At 53.3% G+C, this 21,448-nt stretch overlaps 1 protein-coding gene across 1 annotated transcript; it reads right to left on the bottom strand.

Annotated features, from left to right (window-relative positions):
- Positions 1-1,791: 1,791 nt before the first annotated feature.
- Positions 1,792-20,153, bottom strand: Dzip1l (DAZ interacting zinc finger protein 1 like). The gene is given in 18 exon segments (XM_090323218.1): positions 1,792-2,821; positions 3,586-3,876; positions 4,364-4,509; positions 4,825-5,018; positions 5,455-5,577; positions 5,579-5,663; positions 7,761-7,953; positions 9,242-9,375; positions 9,720-9,773; positions 10,421-10,451; positions 11,106-11,246; positions 11,854-11,916; positions 13,965-14,093; positions 14,763-14,924; positions 15,509-15,630; positions 15,794-15,893; positions 16,728-17,264; positions 20,020-20,153. Coding segments are annotated over 16 exon segments (2,307 nt in total). The 5' UTR covers positions 17,196-17,264; positions 20,020-20,153; the 3' UTR covers positions 1,792-2,821; positions 3,586-3,714.
- Positions 20,154-21,448: the final 1,295 nt, after the last annotated feature.

The following is a 21,448-nucleotide window of genomic DNA, read 5'->3' as shown; positions in this document are numbered from 1 at the left end:
GAGCTGGTGGACAGGGACCCCGCTTCATATGTAACAAAGCCGAGCCAAAGTAAAATTAAAAAATAAAAAACCTTCCACTTTCCTCCCACAAATACTTCTGGAGTACCAAGAAAATAACTAAATAAAAATAAAACCGAAAAGGAAATGCATCCATAGTTGAGGAGCTTATGGGGGGGGGGGGGGGGACAGCGTGTGACACAGGGCTCAATTCCTTTTTTTTTTCTGGTCCTGGGGTTAAACTCAGGGCCTGAGCACTGTCCTTGGGGCTTTCTCAAGGCTAGCACTCTACCACTTGAACCACAGCACCACTTCAGGCTTTTTCTGTGTATGTGGTACCAAGCAACTGAATCCAGGGCTTCATGTAAGCTAGGCAAGCATTCTACTACTAGGCCACGCTCCCAGCCCTGGGCTCAATTCGTTTCCATACCAAGTTCCCTGTTACTGGGTGAGGAAGAAAGGAGGGAGAGGGGAGGGGAGGGGGGAGGGGGAGGGGGAGTGGAGAGGGAGGAGAGGGAGGGGGAAAAGGAGGAGAGGGGGGGAGAAGGGGGGAGAAGGGGGGGAGAAGGGGGGGAGAGGGGGGGAGAAGGGGGGGAGAAGAGGGGGAGGAAGAGGGGGAGAAGAGGGGAGAAGAGGGGAGAAGGGGGGAGAAAGGGGAGGAGGGGGAGGGAGAAGGGGGGAGAAGGGGGAGGAGGGGGAGGAGGGAGAGGGGGTGAGAAAGAGAGAGGGGGGGACAAAAGAGGGGGGAAGAAAGGGAGAGGGCCGAGGAGAGAGGTTTGCTAGCAGGACATAGTGATGCCACCTATAATCCTGGCAACAGGGGAAGTGGAGGTAAGAGGATCATTATCTTAGAACAATCCCGGGGGGGAATGAATGGAACCTGGTCTAAACAGACACAAAGCAGAAAGGAACATGGTTAGGGCACCTGGCCTAGCAAAAAGCAAAACCCCAGGTTCAAATCCCAAGCCTGCAAGAAGTGGAAAAAAAAAATAAATGCTAGATGGCTTTGAGAAAATATGATTATCCTCCAGCACAAGCACAACCCCTTGGAAAATTCGGGAGCAGAGGCAAGTCTGAGGCCCTCCTTGCTGAGGCAGCCGACCCCACAGCCAGCCATGACGAGAGGGCCAGAGCTGGAGCCAGCTCAAACAACGGGGTGTGCCTGACAGCCAATCCACAAGACACGTGGGGACCCCGAAGGGGGAGGGTCTAAGAGGAAGGTGTGTGGACACGAGTGCACTCTGACAATGTGAGAGTCAAGGTTCGAAGCCAGCCAGCGTGGGAAGTCTGGGAGATTCTTATCTCCAACGAACCACCAACAAGCCAGACGTGGAGCTGTGGCTCAAGGGGGAAGAGTGCCAAGCCTTGAGCAGAAAAGCCCAGGGGGACAGCTGCCAGGCCCCGAATTCAGCACGCGCACACAACACACGCACATTCTCTCTCTCTCTCTCTCTCTCTCTCTCTCCCTCACGCTCTCAGGCCTGGTCACGTGTGGCCTGGTTATAATCCCGGCTCAAGCTCACAGGTGTCCCACGCCTGCCTGCCTCCCAAGATGGCCGCAGAGGGACTTCAGAAGAGAATGGCACTGCACGTGTATGGAAAACTGGGATGGGAGGGGGGTGCCTGCCCTTTGCCCTGCACCCAGTTAAAAAACTCATGAGCCCAAGGAAAGCTTTTGGGGTGTCCACACCCCCACATTCCATCACAGCTGCGCCCTGTACCTCTGGCCCCTGGGGTTATGACTCAGTTTCTCTTTAGTCCCCCCAGAGTCTTAACCCCCACAACCAGCATGGGCCCCACTTTCATCCTAGACCTTCAAAGGCCCCAAAAAATACCACACCGAACCCACAAAGCAGTTCCTGCTGTTCTACATTAGCTACACGCACAAAACTAAAGCCAAAATAACAGAAGTAACAGAAAACGGCGTGAAACCACCCCAAGCCCCCAAATAACATGGCAATAAACACAGCTCCGAACCCCCAAATTAAGACGGTAATAAATACAGGCTCCTGGCATCTGGAATGAGAGCGCTGGAAATTTTTCACAGAACAAGGGGGAAAAAAAAAAACCACGTTTGTTTTGGTTTTCTTCCAGATCCAGATGGCTTGTAGGTGAGCATGAGTAAACAGACTCACCTTTTTGGGGGGTACACGCCCAGAGGGTGGAAGGCTGGAAGTCCAGAAGATCCTATCCGTGCCTCTCCTTGCCTAGAGAAGGTGCCAGAACCTTCTCCAGGTCGTGGGAAGCTTGTGTTTGCTAGGGTCCCTGCGGGGACGCCTGACCTCCTTCTTGGCCAGGCTGTGGTGGGGTTGGTTTATAAGGCGGGGTGATTCCCCTCACTTGTGGCGGGGCACTGGGCGGGCAGGTGGGGAGGGTGGTTGCTATGGCTTTAGCTGGCTTTACCTGGGAGCAGGTGGGCTTCATTGAGGCTGCAGGGCGGGTTGGGCGGTGCACACCTGTAAGTCCTAGCTAATCAGGAGACTGGGTGGGAAGCCTGAGGTTCAAGACTACCCCAGGCCAATAATAATGATAATAATAATGATAATCTGCTGGGTCTTGACGCAGAGTGAACCCTGAAGCACAGCCCGCCGCCCCTGCTCCAGTCCCGGCTCCAGGTGAACAGAGGGACTCGTTTGTGCCTGGCGTTTTAACTCGTTGTTTGTCTGAAGACTGAGTGCATCGCCTCCCGGCTGGAAACCTGGCCACCCAGGCGTCCACTCAAACGCAGAGGAAATGTCTGTGGGATTTTTGTGGCCTGAGGTGCCACCCTGCTCACGACAAGACCAGCGTTGGCAGCTTCTTAAGTGATCTTCTGGTTTCCAGGCTGCTTTGCTCAGGAGAGAGAGAGGAGAGGGGGGAGAGGAGAGATGAGAGAAAGAGTAGTGGAGAGAGGAGAAAGAAGGGAGAGGGAGGGAGGGCGGGAGGAAGAGGGGGGGAAGAGGAAGAGAGAGAGAGCACACCCTGGAATTTCACCCACATGTCATTGCAGCTCTACCGAACCCCACTCTGGCCCCTTCCCCTTTCCCTTTTCTCGGGGTAATTCCCCAAGAAAACTCTGGCCCTGGCTCCTTTTCTGCCAACAGAGCCCCAAAGAACCTCAGTGGGCACCGGCCCTCTCCACCACCCCTCCAGTCCCAGAAACAAAAGAAAAGAGCTCAGCATGGAGCTGGTAGAGCCTCACGTCTGCAGATCAGAAACTCGTGTTTTCACATGAAAAGGAAAATAGGACAGGGCTGTGAGTGCATGCACGTCGGGGGTGCTGGGCGGGGGAGGTCCCCTAAATCCCAAGGCTTTGAGAAAGGATGATAACAAGATCACACCTACTCTAGGCGGGAGGAGCCCCCCTCCCGCCAGCCCCTCTCCCTGAGCCTTGTGCCAATCCATGGACCATGGTGGACCTGGCTTCTCTGCCCACTGTTGACCTGAAGTTGGTGCCTGGGCACCGCCTCCTCATTACGTCCTTCCCCTCCCACTGCTGCATTCCCAGGTGTAGGTAGAAGCGGGAGGGGGCAGAGGGTGGCAATCTGGGGGAGTAATTAGCAATGGAGATTAGGGGGTCACTGGGGTCCCCTCAAGGTGAGGGCTCACCCTCCAGACAAGGCCCTGGGCCTGGCCTTTGCACTCCCGACGTACAGGCAGGAGAGAGTGGACGGGCTCCCTTCCCTGCTCCTGTCCCTCCGGAGGAACGGTCCCTCCCGGCTCAGGATGACGATGGAATCACCAGGCTGGGACCCTGTGTCGACCAGAGAGCCAAGGACTGGCATCGGATGGCTCTGGTTGCTTAGAGTGGGACAAGGAGTTTGGCTTCTTTCTTTGGCCCAGATTCTGAGAGAGATCTTCCAACGAAGAGATCTCCAGGTCACTCTCCTCCTCAGAAAGCTGCGGGAACCAAAGCAGGGGGAGGAAATGCCATATGAGCCCCCACCCCACGCCACCCCACCACGGGTGGTACACGCCTGTCATTCGCGCTACTCAGGAGGCTGAGACCCAGAGGATTGTGGTTCAAACCCAGGCAGGCAAAAACATCCCTGAGATGCCAACTCTAAAGTCACTAGCAAAAAATCAGGGTTAGAGGACTGGCTCAAGTGGTAGAGCGCTAGTTGAACAAGTACACTGAGTGAGAGTGTGAGATCTTGAATTTGAGCCCAAAAAGAGAGAGAAATAGGGACAGAGACAGAGAAAGGGGAAGGGAGGGAGAGGCGTTGATAATGCAATGGAAGTAAAAATGCATAAGCAATAGAGAAATCACTTTTCTTCCTCATGCCTGTTTCCCCACCTTGCAGCATCTGCTTCAGAGACCCCGGGGCCAATGGGTGAGCAGGACAAAAAGTACCCCAGCCCGGTCAGGCCCCGTCCTCCAGCTTACCTGAGGCGCCCCTCCCGCCATGGCTGTGGCTGCTCGCTGGGGGCCAGGGCCGGGCCTTGAAAGCACGCTGACCCCACCTGCAGGCTTCTTCGCTGGAGCCTCAAGCTGCTTCTCCAGGTTTCTGACAATGGACTGGACCAGGGTCCCTGGGAGGGGAACATGTGTCTGGGTAAGGGGGACCAGGGTGGGGAATGAGAGCTCTCTGGTGGGACTCTTGACCAGGCCCCCGGGAGAGAGGAGGGGGACCCAGGGGTGGGAGTGGGTCCCTAGGGAGACACATCTCCATCAATCACCAGGAAACCAGAAGTGGTGCAGTGGCTCAAAGAAGTAGAGCGCTAGCCTTGAGTGAATAAAGCTCAGGGACAGCCCCCAGGCCACGAGTTCAAGTTCCACAACCGACAGAGAGAGAGAGAGAGAGAGAGAAATGGAGCATGGAGAAGGCTGACTCCCAGCCCACTTACTGGAGGAGCCCCAGCCAGGGGCCTGGCCATCACCGTCCACCCCTTCCTCCTCCTCTGAGAAATCTGTGTCAGACCAGCCCAGGTCTTGGCGGGGCGGGGCTGCCGCCCTGGAGAGAGCTCTGGGGGGCCGGGGCGCCGCGTGCTGGACCATGTCTCCTCCTGAGTCCTCTTCTGAGCTGAACGGGGACGTGCTGCTGCATGAGGGGGGAGGAAGGGCACGCAGGGCTGAAGGAAAACTTGCAGAGCCAAGTCTGTCACCTTGCCCACCTGTTGGGTTTGCCCAGGGCAGTGGCTCCCCCTGTCTCCACCAGGGGTCACCCCAGCCCCAGCCTTTCCAGCGGGGATGGCAGGAGAGTCTTGATGGCTCAGGCTGGAATCCCCCCCAAGGCCTCTCCCTGTCCATGTCTGACCCAAAAGCCTAGAGGGCCAGGCACGGGAGCATCACGCCTGTAATCCCAGCCCCTCAGGAGGCTGAGACGGGAGGATTATGGTTCAAAGCCAGCCGGGGCAGAAAAAGTCCCTGTGAGACTCTCATCTCCAGCAAAAAGCCAGAAGTAGAATTGTGGCTCAAATGGGAGAGCACCAGCCTTGAGTGGAAAAAGTGAGAGCAGGAGGCTTTCTGGGCCTCACCTGAGCCCAAGTCCTGGGGAGGCCGGGGCAGCAGGGGTGGTGGGGGCGGCAGAGGTTCCCCGAGCTCTGGGGCGTGGCGTGGGGGTGGGACGTGTGGGTTGGGGGACTCTGAAGGACGGTGGTCGGGAGCTCTGCTGTCTCGGATGGCCATGCTGCCGGGCTCTTCAGCTGGGTCCGTGCAGGGACTGGAGTCTTCTGCTGGCTTTGGACTAGAAACACAGAAAGAAAGTGGCGCTGGGTGCCTGCAGGCCCCTGGGGCTGGCTGGAGAAAGACAGAGCAGGACTCTGGACACAGATGGATCACCCCGCAGAAGTGGGGGTGGGGGGGAGTTGTCCAAGTCTATGCCACTCAGGATGCCTGGAAAGCCTGGGGACCCAGCTCACAGCTGGACCCATCAGTGGCCTTGCAGTAATGCCCTGCTGCCACTAGGGGTCACCATAGGACCACGTAGGCCACCAAAACCCAGCCACCTTCCATGGGGCCCCAGACAGGCAATTAAATGCAGCCCCTCCAGGCTCCACATTGGCCCCCATGAAGGGCGGGGGGGGGGGGGGGGGGGGGGGGGGGGGGGGGGGGGGGGGGGGGGGAGATTCAGGGGGTGATCAAGAAACATTTCTGGAAAACAAATAGGGGATAAAAGCCATCATGCTCTCAAAGGTGACCGCTGGCATTGCTCGGTCTGTAGGAAAGTACTCCTTGGGAGGCGTATGAGAGGGGGTGGATGGATTAACGGGAGAAGAGCTTTGGTCCAGCCATGAAGACCGGCAGCCACAGCAGAGAGACACCTGCCATCTGTCCGAAGCCCACACCACCCAGAACACATCGGGATTGGAATTTTCAACTGACAAGAACAGTTTTCCAGATACCAACTGCTCTGCCAGCTGCTGAACGTTTTATAGGTTTTTTGTTACTGTTGTTGCTTGTGTGCTTTATCTGTCGTGGGGGCTTGAACTCTGGGCCTGGGCACTGTCCCTGAGCTCTTCAAGGCTAGTGCTCTACCACTTGAGCCACAGCACCACTTCCCATCTTCTGATGGTTCAGTGGAGATAAGAATCACATAGACTTTTGTACCCAGGCTGGCACTGAACTGAGATCCTCAGAGCTCAGTCTGCTGAGTAGCTAGGATGACAGGCGTGAGCCAGCGCACTGGCACCCGGCAATGACAGCACTGTTACGTGACAAATCCCGCTTCGGACGCATCTCAGGAATTATTTCTATGATCGTCACATGATTTCTGTGAAAGGTATTTTTTCTAAGGTAGACATGGTAGTCTATATCTGTAATCCCAGCTATGTAAGAAGCATAAACAGATGGATTACAGTCCAAGGCTGGCCCAAGGCCAAAATAGGGGACTGGATCTCAAAAGTAAACTAAAGCGCAAAACAGTCTGATAAACTCTGGACAGCATTCTGGAGGGTCCTCAAAAAAACTAAACATAGACCTTCCCCATGACCCAGCCAACCACTCCCGGGCCTCTACACTGAGCCTGATAAGCCAGGATATGCTAAAGACACCTGCACGACCATTTCACAATCACACTATTCGCAATAGCCAAGATATGGAGACAACCCTGATGCCCCACAATACATGAGTGGAGCCAAAAATGTGGTGCTGGTGCACAATGGAACTTTATCCAGCCATGAGAAAGAAGAAAATCAAGTCATCTGCAGAGAACTTGAACCAATCATGTTAAGTGAGCACAGCTCACAGAGACAAAATGACCCGTGTTCTCCCTGATATGTGGAAGTGAGATCTAAAATGGCAAATAATACAGAATTCAAGATATGCTCACCCAGCCAGATCAAAAGAAGACACTTTCAGGAGAGAAACACAAAGATGCCTCTTCATATTTATATAAAATAATATACATACTAAAACTCCAGATTGGAAACAAGAGAACTACCCCCCCCCCTTTTCCAGTTTTTGGCGATTCTGTCCTCTTTCCCTTCTGTGTGGTGAATTCACGTGTATATCTTTGGGAGGGTCGGGGTCGGGAGAGGGCACCAAACTCAAGGGGAAAAGAGTGAAAACAGTGGAACACACTGGACACGGGTGAATATGAACTATACAACTCGTGGGTGGAGACAGGACGGAGGGACTGGGAGAGAATGAGGGCGCAGAGGACACTGTACAAAAGGAAATGTCCTCACCACCTGACTCCTGCAACGTAAATTTTAAAAAAAAGTCTGGTGAGCCAGGCGCTCACCCCTGTCATCCTAGCTGCTCGGGAGGCTGGGATCTGAGGATCATGGTTCAAAGCCAGCAGCCCTGGCAACAGAACCGTCCAGGCCTGTGCGTGGCTTACCTGCTGGCTGGCGGTGGGGCTGAGCCGCCGCAGCCCTGCTGGGTCCCCTCTGCGTCATTCTGCTGGTGGCTTCCTCCACCAGCTTCGCCCTCAGAGTCAGGAAGTCAGCAAACTTCCGGGCCTTCTGCTCCCGCTGTGCGCGCAACAGGGACTCCAGGTACCCCATCCTCTCCACCGAGATCCCTTTGGCATCCTGGGGGACAGACAAGGTGGGCTGGGCATACACAGGTCCTGGCCCCCCTGCGCGGGCTGTGGCGCGGGGGGATGAGGTGCTGGCTTGTCACTTCTCTTTTCATTCTGTAACAGAACCAGGGCTTGAACTCAAGACCAAATGCCAATTTCTCTTGGCTTTGATGCCCAAAGCTGCCATGCTAACTAACCCCTTTTGAGCCTCAGCTCCACTTGGGTTTTTCAGGTGGTTCACTGGAGATGGACTTTCCTGCCTGGTCCTGCTTCGAACTGTGATCTACACATCTCAGCCACCTGAGAAGCTGGGACTCCAGGCATGAGCACCAGAGCCCAGCAGCTGGCTCTGTCTTATGCTGGCCTGGTTGTCTCCGGGCTGACACTCTTGGAGAAACTAAGTTAGAGAAAAATAATAATAATAAGTCATCGCTAACCAGCAAAAGTCTGAGCTTTGTTGCCTCTCAGGTGATTGGCGGGGGGGGGGGGGTTGGGGGGCTGGCATCTGAATCCAAAATGAAAATCCATTCATTCAAAACTGGAAATTATTCAACCAAGTCTTGAACATGCGACCAAGGTTACATAACCAAGTCGAAAACTGTCCCAAGTCAGTGCTTATCCAACATTAAATGTAGGTGTCTGGGGCTGTTTGGTTTCTGTCTCTTACTCTTTGAACTATGAAATGGCTATTTTCAAGGCAGTGATTATCAATAGTAAGATGCATTTGTTTTCAAGAATAAATTTCAAGCCAGCTGCTGTTAGCTCATGCAGACACTCCCCAGATACTTAGCAGGCTTTGAAACTTTGAAAAGTGTACTAGCTGGACTGGAGGCATGGTTTCAGTGGTAGAGTGCCAGCCATGAGCAAGAAAATCAAGCACAAGGATCTGAATCCAAACCCTGGGCATGAAAAGAACAATAACAGTAACAGTAAGAATGACTTCACTGATGCCTTTAAAGACAACATGTAGTCTGGCAACACACAAGGGCCTTCAAACACTTATCAGCGCCACCTTTTTCTGGGCTGGCCCCACCCACAGCCACCAGCGAAGGCCTTCATCTAAGGAGAGGGGGTGGGGCCTGGCTCAGAAAATGCAGAGACGTGGGAGAGGAGGTGGGGAGGGGAGAGGGGACAGGAAGTGGGGGAAAGGCAAGGCAAGGAACGTGGAGGGAGCCCCAGGAGGCCGCGTTCCGGCCAGGAGGTGATGGACGGCCAAGGAGGTGAGGGGGAAGCTGCTGACTGCAATGACCCCAGCGGGGAGAACATTCTGGGCCTGGGTGGAGGGCTCTGAGACGCACCCTCTTGATCCCCAAGCCTTCCATTTTCTCCTGCAGCGTGTCCTCCAGAATGGGCCGGAACTGCTTCAGCAAGGTGGGGTTTTGCCTCAGAGCTTCCAGCACTTTCCGCTGGTCGTCTCTGGAATCGTCCGGCTCTATGGAAGAAGACGGTGGTTGGGGTCAGCCTGTCCGCCCCTCCCTCTCCGGCCAGCCTGGCCCTCCCCAATCGATCTGCCAGGGAGCATGGCGTCTGGACCCGCAGCTGAACCCTGAAGGCAATGTGTTCCCTGGGCTCTTCTGTAGCCTGCCTCCTCTGCTTGCCAGCCTTGGCACTCTAGGGTGACCGGCCTTCTCCCAGCCTCAGTTTCCCTACTGGCGAGTCAGAACACCTCCTGTTCTTATTACCTGGCCGGGCCCAGCAACCTACACCCAGCCTCCAGTGTCCAGATCGTGGTGAAGCACACACCAGGTAAACCACAGCAAGAAACTGGGTCCCCACCTTCCTCGGTAGAGTCCTCCTCCACTTCCACACCCTTTGACAGCTCCTGCACCCCTGGAAAGAGCAAGGAAGGGTTAGAGTGTTTGGATGCCCACTGGAAGTCCTCCCTGGTTGATCCCCAGCTGAGCACTGGCTGGAGGAGCAATTTGTTCTCCAATCAGGGTTCACACCCTGCTCACTGCTCTCCTGGGCTGAGCACTGCATGGCAAGACTCTGAACCTCTCTCTGCCTCAGTTTCCTCATGCTCGGGGAAGCCAGGCACCACTGGCAGTGCACACCTTCAAATCCCGGCCCGAGACTAAGGCGGGAGGCGAGCCTGGGCCGCCAGCGAGGGAGGGTCTGCAGCGTAAACAAGTGACTGCATGAATAAACACACAAATAAAGAAGCAAGGCAGGCACCATGGCTCCAGCCTGTAATTGCAGCTACTGGGGAGGGAGTGATAGGGGGATGGTAGTTCTAAGCCAGCCTGGGTAGAAAAGTTCATGAGACTCCATCTAACTCAAGGGCTGGCACGGTGGTACACGACTGTCACCCCCAGGGGATTTGGGGGTGACAAACTCAGGCAAATAGCAAGCAGGCCAGCAACCCCATTAAGGACAAGACCAAGCCAGGGGCCTAGCTGGCCCTCCATCACTGTCCCCAGTCCTCCATGCCTTCACTCAGGGACAGCTACGCCCCCGCCCCACCCCTGCACACTCACCCTCCACCTTCCCCGCAGACAAGGTCTGGATCTGCCAAGAGAACAGAGTGGGTTTCAGGCAGCAGCGCCACGGCGGGGAGACTGGGCCAGCAGGAAGGCGACAGGCCTGTCAACACCAGTGGCCTGGAGCCTGCCTATCTGAAGGCCTGAGCAAGGCTTGCTACCACCCTGCCTCAAGTGGCTAGCAAGTACGAGGCCCTGAACTCAAACCCCAGTAATTGCCCACTCCCCCGGGAAGGAAGAGAGGGAGGGAGGGGAAGAAAGGGAGGGAAAGGAGGGAGGGAGGGAAAGCAGGGAGGGAGGGAGGGAAAGGAGGGAGGAAGGGAGGAGGAAAGGAAGCAAGGAAGACAGGAGGGAGGGAGCGAGGGAGGGAGGGAGGAGAAAGGATTAACCAAGGCTGGGAGGAACACAGTATAAGGAACACTTTGAGTCTGGCCGGGCTAGAATCGCTCTGTGGCTGACCCTCAGGCAGCAGGAGGTGAAACGTGGTCTCCAGGACCAAGTGTGGCCGGCAGCCGAGCACGTCACGGGTGTGAGGGTCCCAGCCCCCGGGGAACCTCCTTCCTGTGTCCATCGCCCTTCTTCCGTCCCCTTCAGGACCCCTGATGAGCTGGATGCCATTGAGCCCAGGGGAAGTCGAGGCTGAAGGGAGTCCTGGGGGGGAGGGGACAGGCCTCCGACCCACCATGTCCTCCTGCGAGGCAATGCGTTTGGCCTGTTCCTGCAGCTGGGCACGAAGGGCACTGAGCTGGCGCTGGGCCTGGGCGGCCATCTTCCTCTCATCCTGGGCCAGGGAGGCCCGCAGCCGCTCATTCTCCTCCTGCAGCTGGGAGGAGGAAGGGGGGGGGGGTCTGTCCCATGTCTGCAGGGATCAGGGTGTGGGCAGCAGAGAACAGCAAGAAGAGCTGTGCCACGCTTGAACAGAAAAAGCTACAGGATAACAGCCAGAGCCAGGCACCGGTGGCTCACGCCTGTAATATCTTAACTGCTCAGGAGGTTGAGCTCTGAGAATGCAGTTCAAAGCCAGCCTGGGCAAGAAAGTCCATGTGGCTCTTGTCGCCAAGGACCCACCGAGCTTTTCTGCTCAAGGCCAGTGCTCTACCCTTTGAGCCACAGCTCCGCTGGCTTTTATTTAATGATTAACTGGAGATAAGAATCTCACAGACTTTTTTCCTGCCCAGGCTGGCTTTGAACTGTGATCCTCAGATCTCAGCCCACAAGGCCTGTAGGGGCAGCACGGAGCACAGACTGCATGGTCAGCTGACCCACCTTGGTGCCTATGGAAGCCAGCTGCTAAGGCCTGCATCCACAGCAAAAATGTCTGATGGGCATCTACGAGTGGGGTGACAGGAGGTGAAGGGGACTCTTAAGGTCACAAGCTTCCCGCCCCACCATCCCACCACCCCGCCCGCTGACCAACCAATGGCAGCTACCTCTCTCCTCTCCGCTGACTGTTCTTTGTGAAGCTGCTTCATTTTCTTCTTCCACTCTGTTTTCTGAAAAAGAATGGGAGCTTGGCTGGGAACCAGCGATTTATACTTGTCATCCTTGCTACTCAGGAAGCTGGATCTGAGGATCCTGGTTCAAAGCCAGTCAGTTCATGAGATTCTTATCTCCAGTGAGCCACCAGCAACCCACAAGGAGAGGTGTGACTCAAGGGGTAGCACACCAGCCTTGAGTGGAAAAGCTAAGGGGCAGCACATAGGTTCTAAGTTCAAGCCCTAGTATGAGCACCAAGGAAGAATGGGGGTAAAAAAAAAAGAAAAGATTGTTACATGGATCCCTCTCTAGACATGAATATATATGTACATATTTGTGTGTGTGTGTGTGTGTGTGTGTGTGTGTGTGTATGATAAAGTTGAAGACAGTATATGGTATTGGCTTGTGATTAGACAGAAAGACTAATTAAACTGAATTAAAAACCTAGACAAATATGAGTTAGTGAAAATTCAAGTGGTCAGTGGATAGGTTACCACCAGTGATTGATACTGTGTAAATAACTAGCTAGCTACCTCTGTGTGTGTGTGTGTATAAAACCTTGAAATGTTGGGCTGGGAGTTTAGCCTAGTGGTAGAGTGCTTGCCTCGCATGCAGGAAGACCCAGGTTCGATTCCTCAGCACCCCACATACATAGAAAAAGCCAGAAGTAGTGCTGTGGCTCAAGTGGTAGAATGCTAGCCTTGAGAAAGCGCGAGAAAAATGCTCAGGCCCTGAGCTCAAGCCACAGGACTGGCAAAAAAAAAAAAAAAAAAAAAAAAACTTGAAATGTTATACCTTATCTTAAACCAAAACAACTTCCACAAAGTCAAAGCATTCAACATAAAATTTAAGGCCATAAAAGCACTGAAAATACAGAACTATTTCCTTCTCAAATCTCAGAATGAGGGAGTCCATAAATAAAAGATGAATCATTTAATTATCTGGACCCCATAAATGTTCTGTCTATCATTTTCTCTGACAATAAGACAGTGGTGGACTAAGAGAAATGTGCCTGATGATTGAGGGGTGGCACTGGCTAGAACAATAAAAGGACTGGGTTGATTACAGGTTATACAAACTCATAAAAGGTAAGGAAAATAGCAATACACTCACATTGATGATATGAACTCTGCCGGTGTAGGAGTGTGTACACCACAAAAACTGGCAAGTGACACAAATCAGAGCTTTTTATTTTCTTAGCTCCAGACAGAACTGCTTGCTAAACATTCCAACTTATCTCAACATTTCAATCTAAATTGATCCTTTAACGCCCAGATGTCTTCACATTCAGGAGACTTGTCACATCTCGTGAATTGTTTTCCACTGGGTTAAGATAAAAATGGCAACCAAGATGTTCAGCCAGAAGCCCACGTGTTTCCATCTAGCTTGCTCTGTGCATATTTGTACCTAGCAGGCAAACTGGATATGGTATACCCACTTTCGGCCTTGTTGAGAAATCTGCCTTCATGCTTATCTGTACTGGTATAAAGATCTACAGGGCGGGAGTGTGGCCTAATGGTAGAGTGCTTGCCTAGCATGCACGAAAACCCAGGTTTGATTCCTTAGTACCACATACATAGAAAAAAGCCAGAAGTGCTGCTATGGCTCAAGTGGTAGAGCTCTAGCCTCGAGAAAGCCCAAGGACAGGACTCAGGCCCAAAGTTCAAGGCCCAGGACTGGCAAAAAAAAAAAAATCTAAACATAAGCTTTGGCATCTTTCAACCTTCCTAACCCACACAGCAAAACTGAGCAGCCATGCTGAGAGCAGTACAGGCTCACGCCTGTCAGCCTGTCATCGCAGCTCCTACACTGAACTCGGAGAATCACAATTCAAAAAGGGGCCTCTTACCTCCAACTGACCACAAAAAAAAAAAAAAAAAAAAGCTGTAAGAAGAGCTGTAGCTGAAATGGTAGAGCCCTAGCCTTGGGCAAAAATACTCAGAGACAGATCTAGGCCCTGAGTCTAGGCCCAGGAAAGACACAGACACACTCACACAGTCAAAAATAGAGCAGTCTTGCGGGGTGCCTCGCTCTGGAAAGAACTCCGAGGACCACTGTTGCTCACCTGCATCTCCAGCTTCTCCTTTAGGGCCTGGAGCTCCTGGGCCTGCCGGAGCAGCTCCTCTGATTCTTCATCCCGCAGGGATCCAAGGTGGGATTCCACCACTTTGTGGGCCTGCAGGGCCTGCAGCTTCTAAACAAGCCAGGCAGAATCTTACTTAAGACACAGATCTACACACGTGGACTAGAAACCTTACCCCACACACCAGCCATGAGACCCCACAGCTCAAGCTCACTAAGAACCTACATGACTTCAAGTATCACACAAATCACCTGCCTCTCCTGGGGCTCTTGACAGCACCCCGTCTCTACCTCGATGCAAGGGATCCCCTGAGAAAACAGGGCCCCGAGTGTTGCTTGCAGTCCACTGACATTCTACTGCATTCAAACCCCCGAGCTCAGTCAGGAGCGCTGGCTCACCCCTGCAATCCTAACTACTCAGGAGGCAGAAATCCGAGGACCATAGTTTGAAGCCAACTCTGGCATGAAAGTCCATGAGATTCTTTTTTCCAATGAATCGCCACAAAGCCAGAAGTGGAGCTGTGGCTCAAATGGTAGAGCCCAGGCCCTGTGCCTTAGTAGTGAACACGAAAGAATAAACGAGAGGAGAGAAGAGAAGAGAAGAGAGGAGAGGAGAGGAGAGGAGAGAAGAGAAGGGAGGGAGAGGGAGGGAGGGAGGGAGGGATAGAGGGTGGAAGGGAGAGAGGGAAGAAAATCCTGAGAACAAATAGCAGGTTTCCAAAGAAAACATGTTGGTACTGATTTTATTAAATAAATAAAACAATTTTTGAAAGTTGGGTACCTCTTCTAGCGTAGAGTTCTGGTTAGCAACTGTTTTAAATTCATCCCAAAATAATTGTTTTAGCTTGTCTATTTCCGCATAAAATTTGCTTCGCTCTTTTTCTCTCCATTCCTCAAATTCTTTCTTCGTTTCCATTTCCCTCTGGCGCATGACCTCCACTTCCTAACAACAATTAAAAAAAAGAAAGAAAGAAAGAAAGAACGAACAATATATCACTACAATATTCGTGAAAACTCACGCAGCTCTCTATGCAGGCTCATCACTATGGAGACCCAAAGAGTTGTCCATCCTAATCCATTCACAGTAAGATAAGGACTTGTCTTTCTGCATATCTTCACAATATCTGGCACCATTGGTAACCAAAAAATACACTCAGGAAGACCAATCGAAGGGATGCACAGTACTTACAGATGTCTGTTGAGAACCCCTTTGTACAACTGGTTTTAAAGACAGTAACAAAACACACACACAAATTTAATCTAACCTACATTTTCATTTAACATAAATAAAATCCATGTCATGCAGACAGGCCTGTGGGAAGCGAGGGGCCTGAGGCCTTCCAGATGCTTTCTGGCCCACCAACAGAGACCGGCCCCACCCACCTGCAGAAGACACGCCCACCCTGCGGCCCCACCCACCTGCAGAAGACACGCCCTCCCTGCGGCCCCACCCACCTGCAGAAGACACGCCCACCCTGCGGCCCCACCCACCTGCAGAAGACACGCCCACCCTGCGGCCCCACCCACCTGCAGCTGCCGCTGCCTCTCTGCCTCCCGCTGGGCCTCCAGCTCGCCTTGGGTGGACTTGAGCTTGGCCCGCAGCTCCTCCAGGGCCTCCTCCAGCATCCTCTCCTGCTGCTTCTGCTTTCCTGGGGGTGTCCAAACAAGACAGGGGAGTGAGGGGTACAGTAGAGTTCCTACCTGAGCAGTCACAGATCAGCTTTGCCCCCAGTTCACTGACCTTGAGTGAAGGGCATAGCCCACATTCAATCCCAGCCCCAGTCCTCCTGCAGGGCCTCCCCGGCTCCTTACCAACACCTTCCACTGTGCTCGTGCCCATGCCCGTGTGCCTGCGCTGGAGGTGGCCCCGGAGAAAGGTGGCGTTCATGAAGGTCTTGTCACACAGGTGGCACTGCACAGAGGGGGAGCAGTTAGCGGGGAGGGGTGGGATCATTCGAGATTCCCCAGTGATCACCAGAGATAGCCTGGGAACTTGCCCTGGGGGTGAAGCCCCTTCCTCGGGCTGCCTCTTGGAAATTAAGTCTTTGAGCAGCTGGGATGTGGCTCTGTAGTAAAGGGATGTGCTTATCATGCATGAGGCCCTGGGCTCAATCTCCCAATTGCAGAAGAGTGGGGAGGGGAGGGAAAGGGTTGGAGGAGAAAGAGGCAGGGGAGGGGAAGAGGAGCACAAGAAGAGAAGAAGAGAAAGCAGAGAAGAAGAATAAAGAATTTAAGGGGCTGGAAATGCGGCTCATGGTAGAGTGCTCGTCCAGCACGCACAAAGCCCTGGACTAGCCCTGCTAATCCTCAGTACTTCATACACCAGAAAAGCTGGGAGTGGCATTATGGCTCAAGTGCTAGAGCACTAGCCTTGAGCAAAAGAAGCTCAGGCACAGTGCCCAGGCCTTCCATTAGTTAGACATATAACATCATAATTTCTTTTGTCCCACCGTGATATATGGTAATATAATAAGAATACTTGTGGTGATGTTATATGGTAACATAACATAATACAATCCGGTAATAGAAAGCTATCTGGTAACAGCATTTATAGAAGGACATCCCCAGTGCCTGGCAGAGTTCCTTTGTAGCCTAGGCTGAACTTGAACTTACAGTCTTCCTAACCTCAGGCTCATGAGGGCTGTGAGGCCCAGCCTGTAGGATTCAGATGACCCTGGGGTGCTGGCTGGGCGGCCTGGCAGCCTGGCAGAACGCGGGGGGGGGGGGGGGGGGGGGTGTTTCTCACCGGGTGGTAGCTGTGCGCCCCGGTCTGCATCAGCAGCTGTTGTAGTGTGCCGATCATCTTCCGCCGCCGCCGGCTCTCCTCCCGCAGGCCCTTGAGCTCCTGCTGGCCCTGCTGCTGCTGGCCCAGGCTGGCCTGCAGCCGGGCCTCCAGCTGGGCCATGCTGACACTCAGGCAGTCCTGGCAGTGCAGCAGGTACTCGATGGTGAGCTGGGCCAGGCGCAGCACCTTGAGTAGTGTGGGGTCCACGGGGTGCCCGCAGCGGCTGCAGGCCTCATGGCCCAGGTCGCAGAAGGTGATGCTGCTGATGTTTTCCTGCAGGGCCTCCACGTCCAGCTCCTGCGCCACTCGCTCCACGTCCAGGGCACTGATGCGCCTCCAGTCCAGGCTCCCACGGCGAGGCTGAAACTTGAAGGCAGGGAGGGTGGAGGCCCCGAAGACGGAGCTGCCAAGGGCGGCTGGGGACTGCATGAGGCCGAGCACTGGGGTGGTGGGGTGCCACCAAGGCCACGGTAACTGGCCAAGGGGCTGAAAGACAGCCTGGAGAAATGGAAGAGAGGAGGATGGCGGTCAAAAGACAGTCCAGGGCAAAAGCACCAGACCCCGAATGAATAGTAAACTAAAAGAAAAAAAGAAAAAAGCGGGAGGTTTGGTTCCAGTGCTTCAAGTGCCTGATTGAGCACGTGTGGGGCCCTGAGTTCAAGTCCCAGTATCATTTTTTTTTAAGTTCAGGAATGGGGAGAGATACATGTGGTGCATCTGAGGATCTGAGCATTCAACCGAGGCAAGATGGGGTAGGGAATGTGGCCTACTGGTACAGTGCTTATCTAGCATGCATGAAGACCCTGGTTCGATTCCTTGGTATCACATACATAGAAAAAGCTGGAAGTGATACTGTGGCTCAACGGTAGAGCTCTAGCCTTGAGCAAAAGAAGCTCAGGCACAGTGTCCGTGCCAAGTTCAAGTCCCACTACTGACAAAAAAAAAATAGTACTACCACTCAGGAGGCTGAGATCAGAGGATTGAGGTTCAAAGCCAGCCCGTGCACAAAAGGACCTGAGACTCTTATCTCCAATTAACCTCTAGAAAACGGGAAATGGGGCTTAGCTCAAGGCTAGGGCAGTAGCCTTGAGCTAAAGAGCTGAGGGACAGCACCCAGGCTGAGTTCAAGCCCCATGACACACGCACACACATACGCACAGAAGTACTACCTTTGAGGATGAGCATGCAACTAAGACAAGAAGAGGCAAATTCCCTGCTAGGCCAACTTCCTTCCACATTAAAAGTCATGGAAGGTTGGAGAATAAAGCCAAGAGCAACAAATGGTAGATATGGATTGGCAGAGGCGACAGGGCCCAGGAAAGGCCCCACACCAGGCTGACACAACAGTCTGGGGATTGTGAAAACGGAAGACAGGTGGGGGAGCCCAATCCCAGTGGCACAATGCGGAAGCGTAGCTCTCAAACGGATACAGAGGAAACTTGAGTGGGTGCAGTATCATTAGCCCCACTTCCCACACAAGGAAGGTGGGGTCTGGAGAGGTCAGATGTCTTACCCCCACGTCTGGAGAGCCAAACTCAAGCGCAGTTTTACATGCATCTGGACCTACTCAATACTGATTCTTGTGCCTTCTTGTCACAAAAGACTATTAGTATTCCTTTTACCATCCAACTTCCAAGTCCATTCTTCATTCCCATCCTCGCTCATTTAACAGATGCCTATCTGGGCCCGGGTACAGGGCCCACGCAGGTGAATCACCCACACACACCTGCTCTCCACCCGGGAGCTCAGCGTGACTCCTGGCTGCCAAGGTATAGAGTGCAAATCTCTCAGCCAGGTCCTGAGACTGTCCACCAGACAGTATCAAATGCTCTACCCTATCATAGACTTAGAAAAACAATAACACACAGCCGTGTGCCCCCTTCCCCTCCCCCCCCCGTACCCATGACCACTGGAAGACAGCCTAGCCTACCCTTGCCTCAGTGTGGAGACACAGAAATAAAAACCACAGTGGGATGATACAGGACTCACCATGCCTAGCTCTGTGCTGTAGCTTTGGGGACAGTCCCTCTCAACTCGCCGTATGTTAGAGCAACAGCAGGTTACCAGGCATGCTGTGGGCAGGGGTAACAAGACGCCTGCTTCCTGTCCTCACCTGAGAATGCCACTACTTAACTATTTAAGCTCTGGTCTGAAGTATGTGCCACCATTCTCTCTCTACATGAAGGTCAGGGTAAGGCTGGTGCTTTACCACTTGAGCCATAGCACCACCTTCAGCTTTTTCTGAGTAGCTTATTAGAGATAAGAGTCTCACGGATTTTCCTGCCCTAGCTGGCTTTGAACCACAATCTTCAGCTCTCAACCTCCTGAGTAGCTAGGATGACAGGCGTGAGATGCCTGGCTACCTCGCCTCTTCTCTGACTGTCCCCTACGCTTTCTCCTTCACAGAGAACACTCTTTACCGTTCATTTAAGGGTGGGGGCCCAATGTCCCCCTAACATTGTGCTGTTCACCTGCACCCCATTTCTTCTGTATGCTTTCCCAGTTTTGCCTGAGCCTCATCCACGGCCACCCCTTCATTCTCTTTCTCTGGCTTTTGCAACCATTAGACCATTAGCCCTGTCAAAATGCTTATATCAGAAACCCAACACTTATACTGGAAACCCAAGTTCCAGACTAAGTCTATGAAGACCCAGGAAGAAAAGGAACCAATGGCATCTGAGGGAGAAAATGAAGAATCATCAAGATGAGGAGGAGGGGAGGAGGAAGAGGAGGAAGATAAGGGGGAGGAGGAGGAGGAGGAGAAAGAGGAGGAGGAAGAGGAGGAGGAGGAAGAGGAGGAAGATGCTGTTATCTGCCAGTTATCTACCTGCCAATTCTGTGCCAGCCTGGAAAGGTATGCTTTCTGGCTAGCCCACAGCCCTTGGAAGTAGCTCTGATGGGCAAAATCTGGCAGATCTACAAACTATCACTCTGAGAAGTAAGGGGTCTACACCCCAAGTCATTCAGCCACAGGCCAATGAGGCCAAGAACCATCAAAATTCAGTCAGACTCCAGAGCTTGTGCATTACACCAAACTAGCGCATGCTGGTCGTGGCAGTGGGAGTGGTGAGAAGGGTGGGTGGTGCTGGTGAGGATGGTGTGGTCACGATGGTAGAGGTGGTTGATGGCGGCGATGCTGGCGGTGGTGATGATGATGCTGGCGGTGGTGCATGGTAGTGACTGTGATTAGGGTGATGCTGTGGTGCTCATTGTGGTAATAACGATGGCATGCAAATTAGGGAAAGCACAGTACCTGAGATTTCTTGAATGAAGTGCAAGGAATGACAGAGTTCACGGCAAATGGAGGTCAGGGTCAGTGCCGGAAACTTCCAACCCTCCTTGTACCTGGGCCAGGCTTGGCTGAACAGGACTCAGCCCCCTGCTCGGTCCCTGATTAGGACAGACAGAAGACAAGCCAAGTGAGAGGGCTGTAGGTTACCTGGAAACCAAACACCCTAGGGGTGAGGACTCCGCCTTCTCCAGGCTGAATTAGCTGTGGCTGGCTTCCCCCATGTGGGCTCAGAAACACAGGATGCAGGTGATTCAGTCTTCAGGAAGCTACTCGAGAGGCTGAGATCTGAGGATCTCAGTTCAAAGCCAGACGGGGCAGGAAAGTCCGTGAGACTCTCCAATGAACCACTCCCAAACTGGATCTGTGGCTCAAAGTGGTGGAATGCTAGCTATGAGCTAAAGAGCTCAGGGAGAACACTCAGGCTCTGAGTTCAAGCCCCACGACCAACAGAAAGAAAGAAACAAAGAAAGAAAGAAAGAAAGAAAGAAAGAAAGAAAGAAAGAAAGGAAGAGGAAGGGAAGGGAGAAAGGAGAAAATCCACCCTCGTCTCATCCAGTGACAGAGCCATCCTAAGGGACATGATCCCTGGAGATTCTGAACACTCCTCACCTAAAATCTGTGCAAGATAACATCCACAACACTGGCCAAATGCTTCCTCTCCCCCCCCCCTTTACATTAACATTTAGACACCACCACCACCTCACTGTTTCCCCAAGCAGCTAAGAGGAGGAGGAGCTGGCAGCCAGTTACTAAGAGGCTGCCAGACAAACGTTGACAAACCTGCCCTGGCTGCCAGTGAGCGTCCCCGGGCCTGCTGAGCCCTGCCTGGGAGAACTCAGCCATGTCATTAACACTAATTGGAGTGGCTGTCAAGGAAACCTTCCCACAGTTTGCAAACAGTCTCGGTCCTATAGGCCAGGGAGCCCAGGGCCCCAGCAGGGAAGAGATGGAGCCAGGGAGCGCCTGCGACCGACCTCAGACTCATCTTGGATTCTGTTCCTTTCTAAACTAAAAACAAAGCAAAAATTGGAATCTTCACTCACGCTGCCCTGAACCTTCAAGTTACAGGAGACAAAGCCACTCCAAGAGGCACAGAAAAGCCGCTCAAAGCTGCCTTCTCCTCTTCCCTGCAAGCTTGGGAGAGATTTTTTTTTTTTATTGTATCTGTCTACTGATGTATGTATACGTGTGTATGTGTATGGGAGGGAGAGAGAGAGACAGAGACAGAGAGAGAAACAGAGGGAGAGCCAGGCATTGGTGGCTCCGGCTTGTAATCCTAGCTACTCAGGAGCCTGAGAGGGGAGGATGGCAATTCCAAGCCAGCCCAGTTGGGAAAGCGTGAGACTCTTACCTCCAATGAGCACAACAAAAACAAAGCCAGACGTGGAGC

The sequence above is a fragment of the Megascapheus bottae genome, chromosome 32 (assembly GCF_031878675.1).
Source record: "Megascapheus bottae isolate mThoBot1 chromosome 32, mThoBot2.hap1, whole genome shotgun sequence".
NCBI lineage: Eukaryota > Metazoa > Chordata > Mammalia > Rodentia > Geomyidae > Megascapheus > Megascapheus bottae.
The sequence above is the reverse complement of the archived record's forward strand: the minus strand, read 5'-3'. Positions and strand labels throughout refer to the sequence as shown.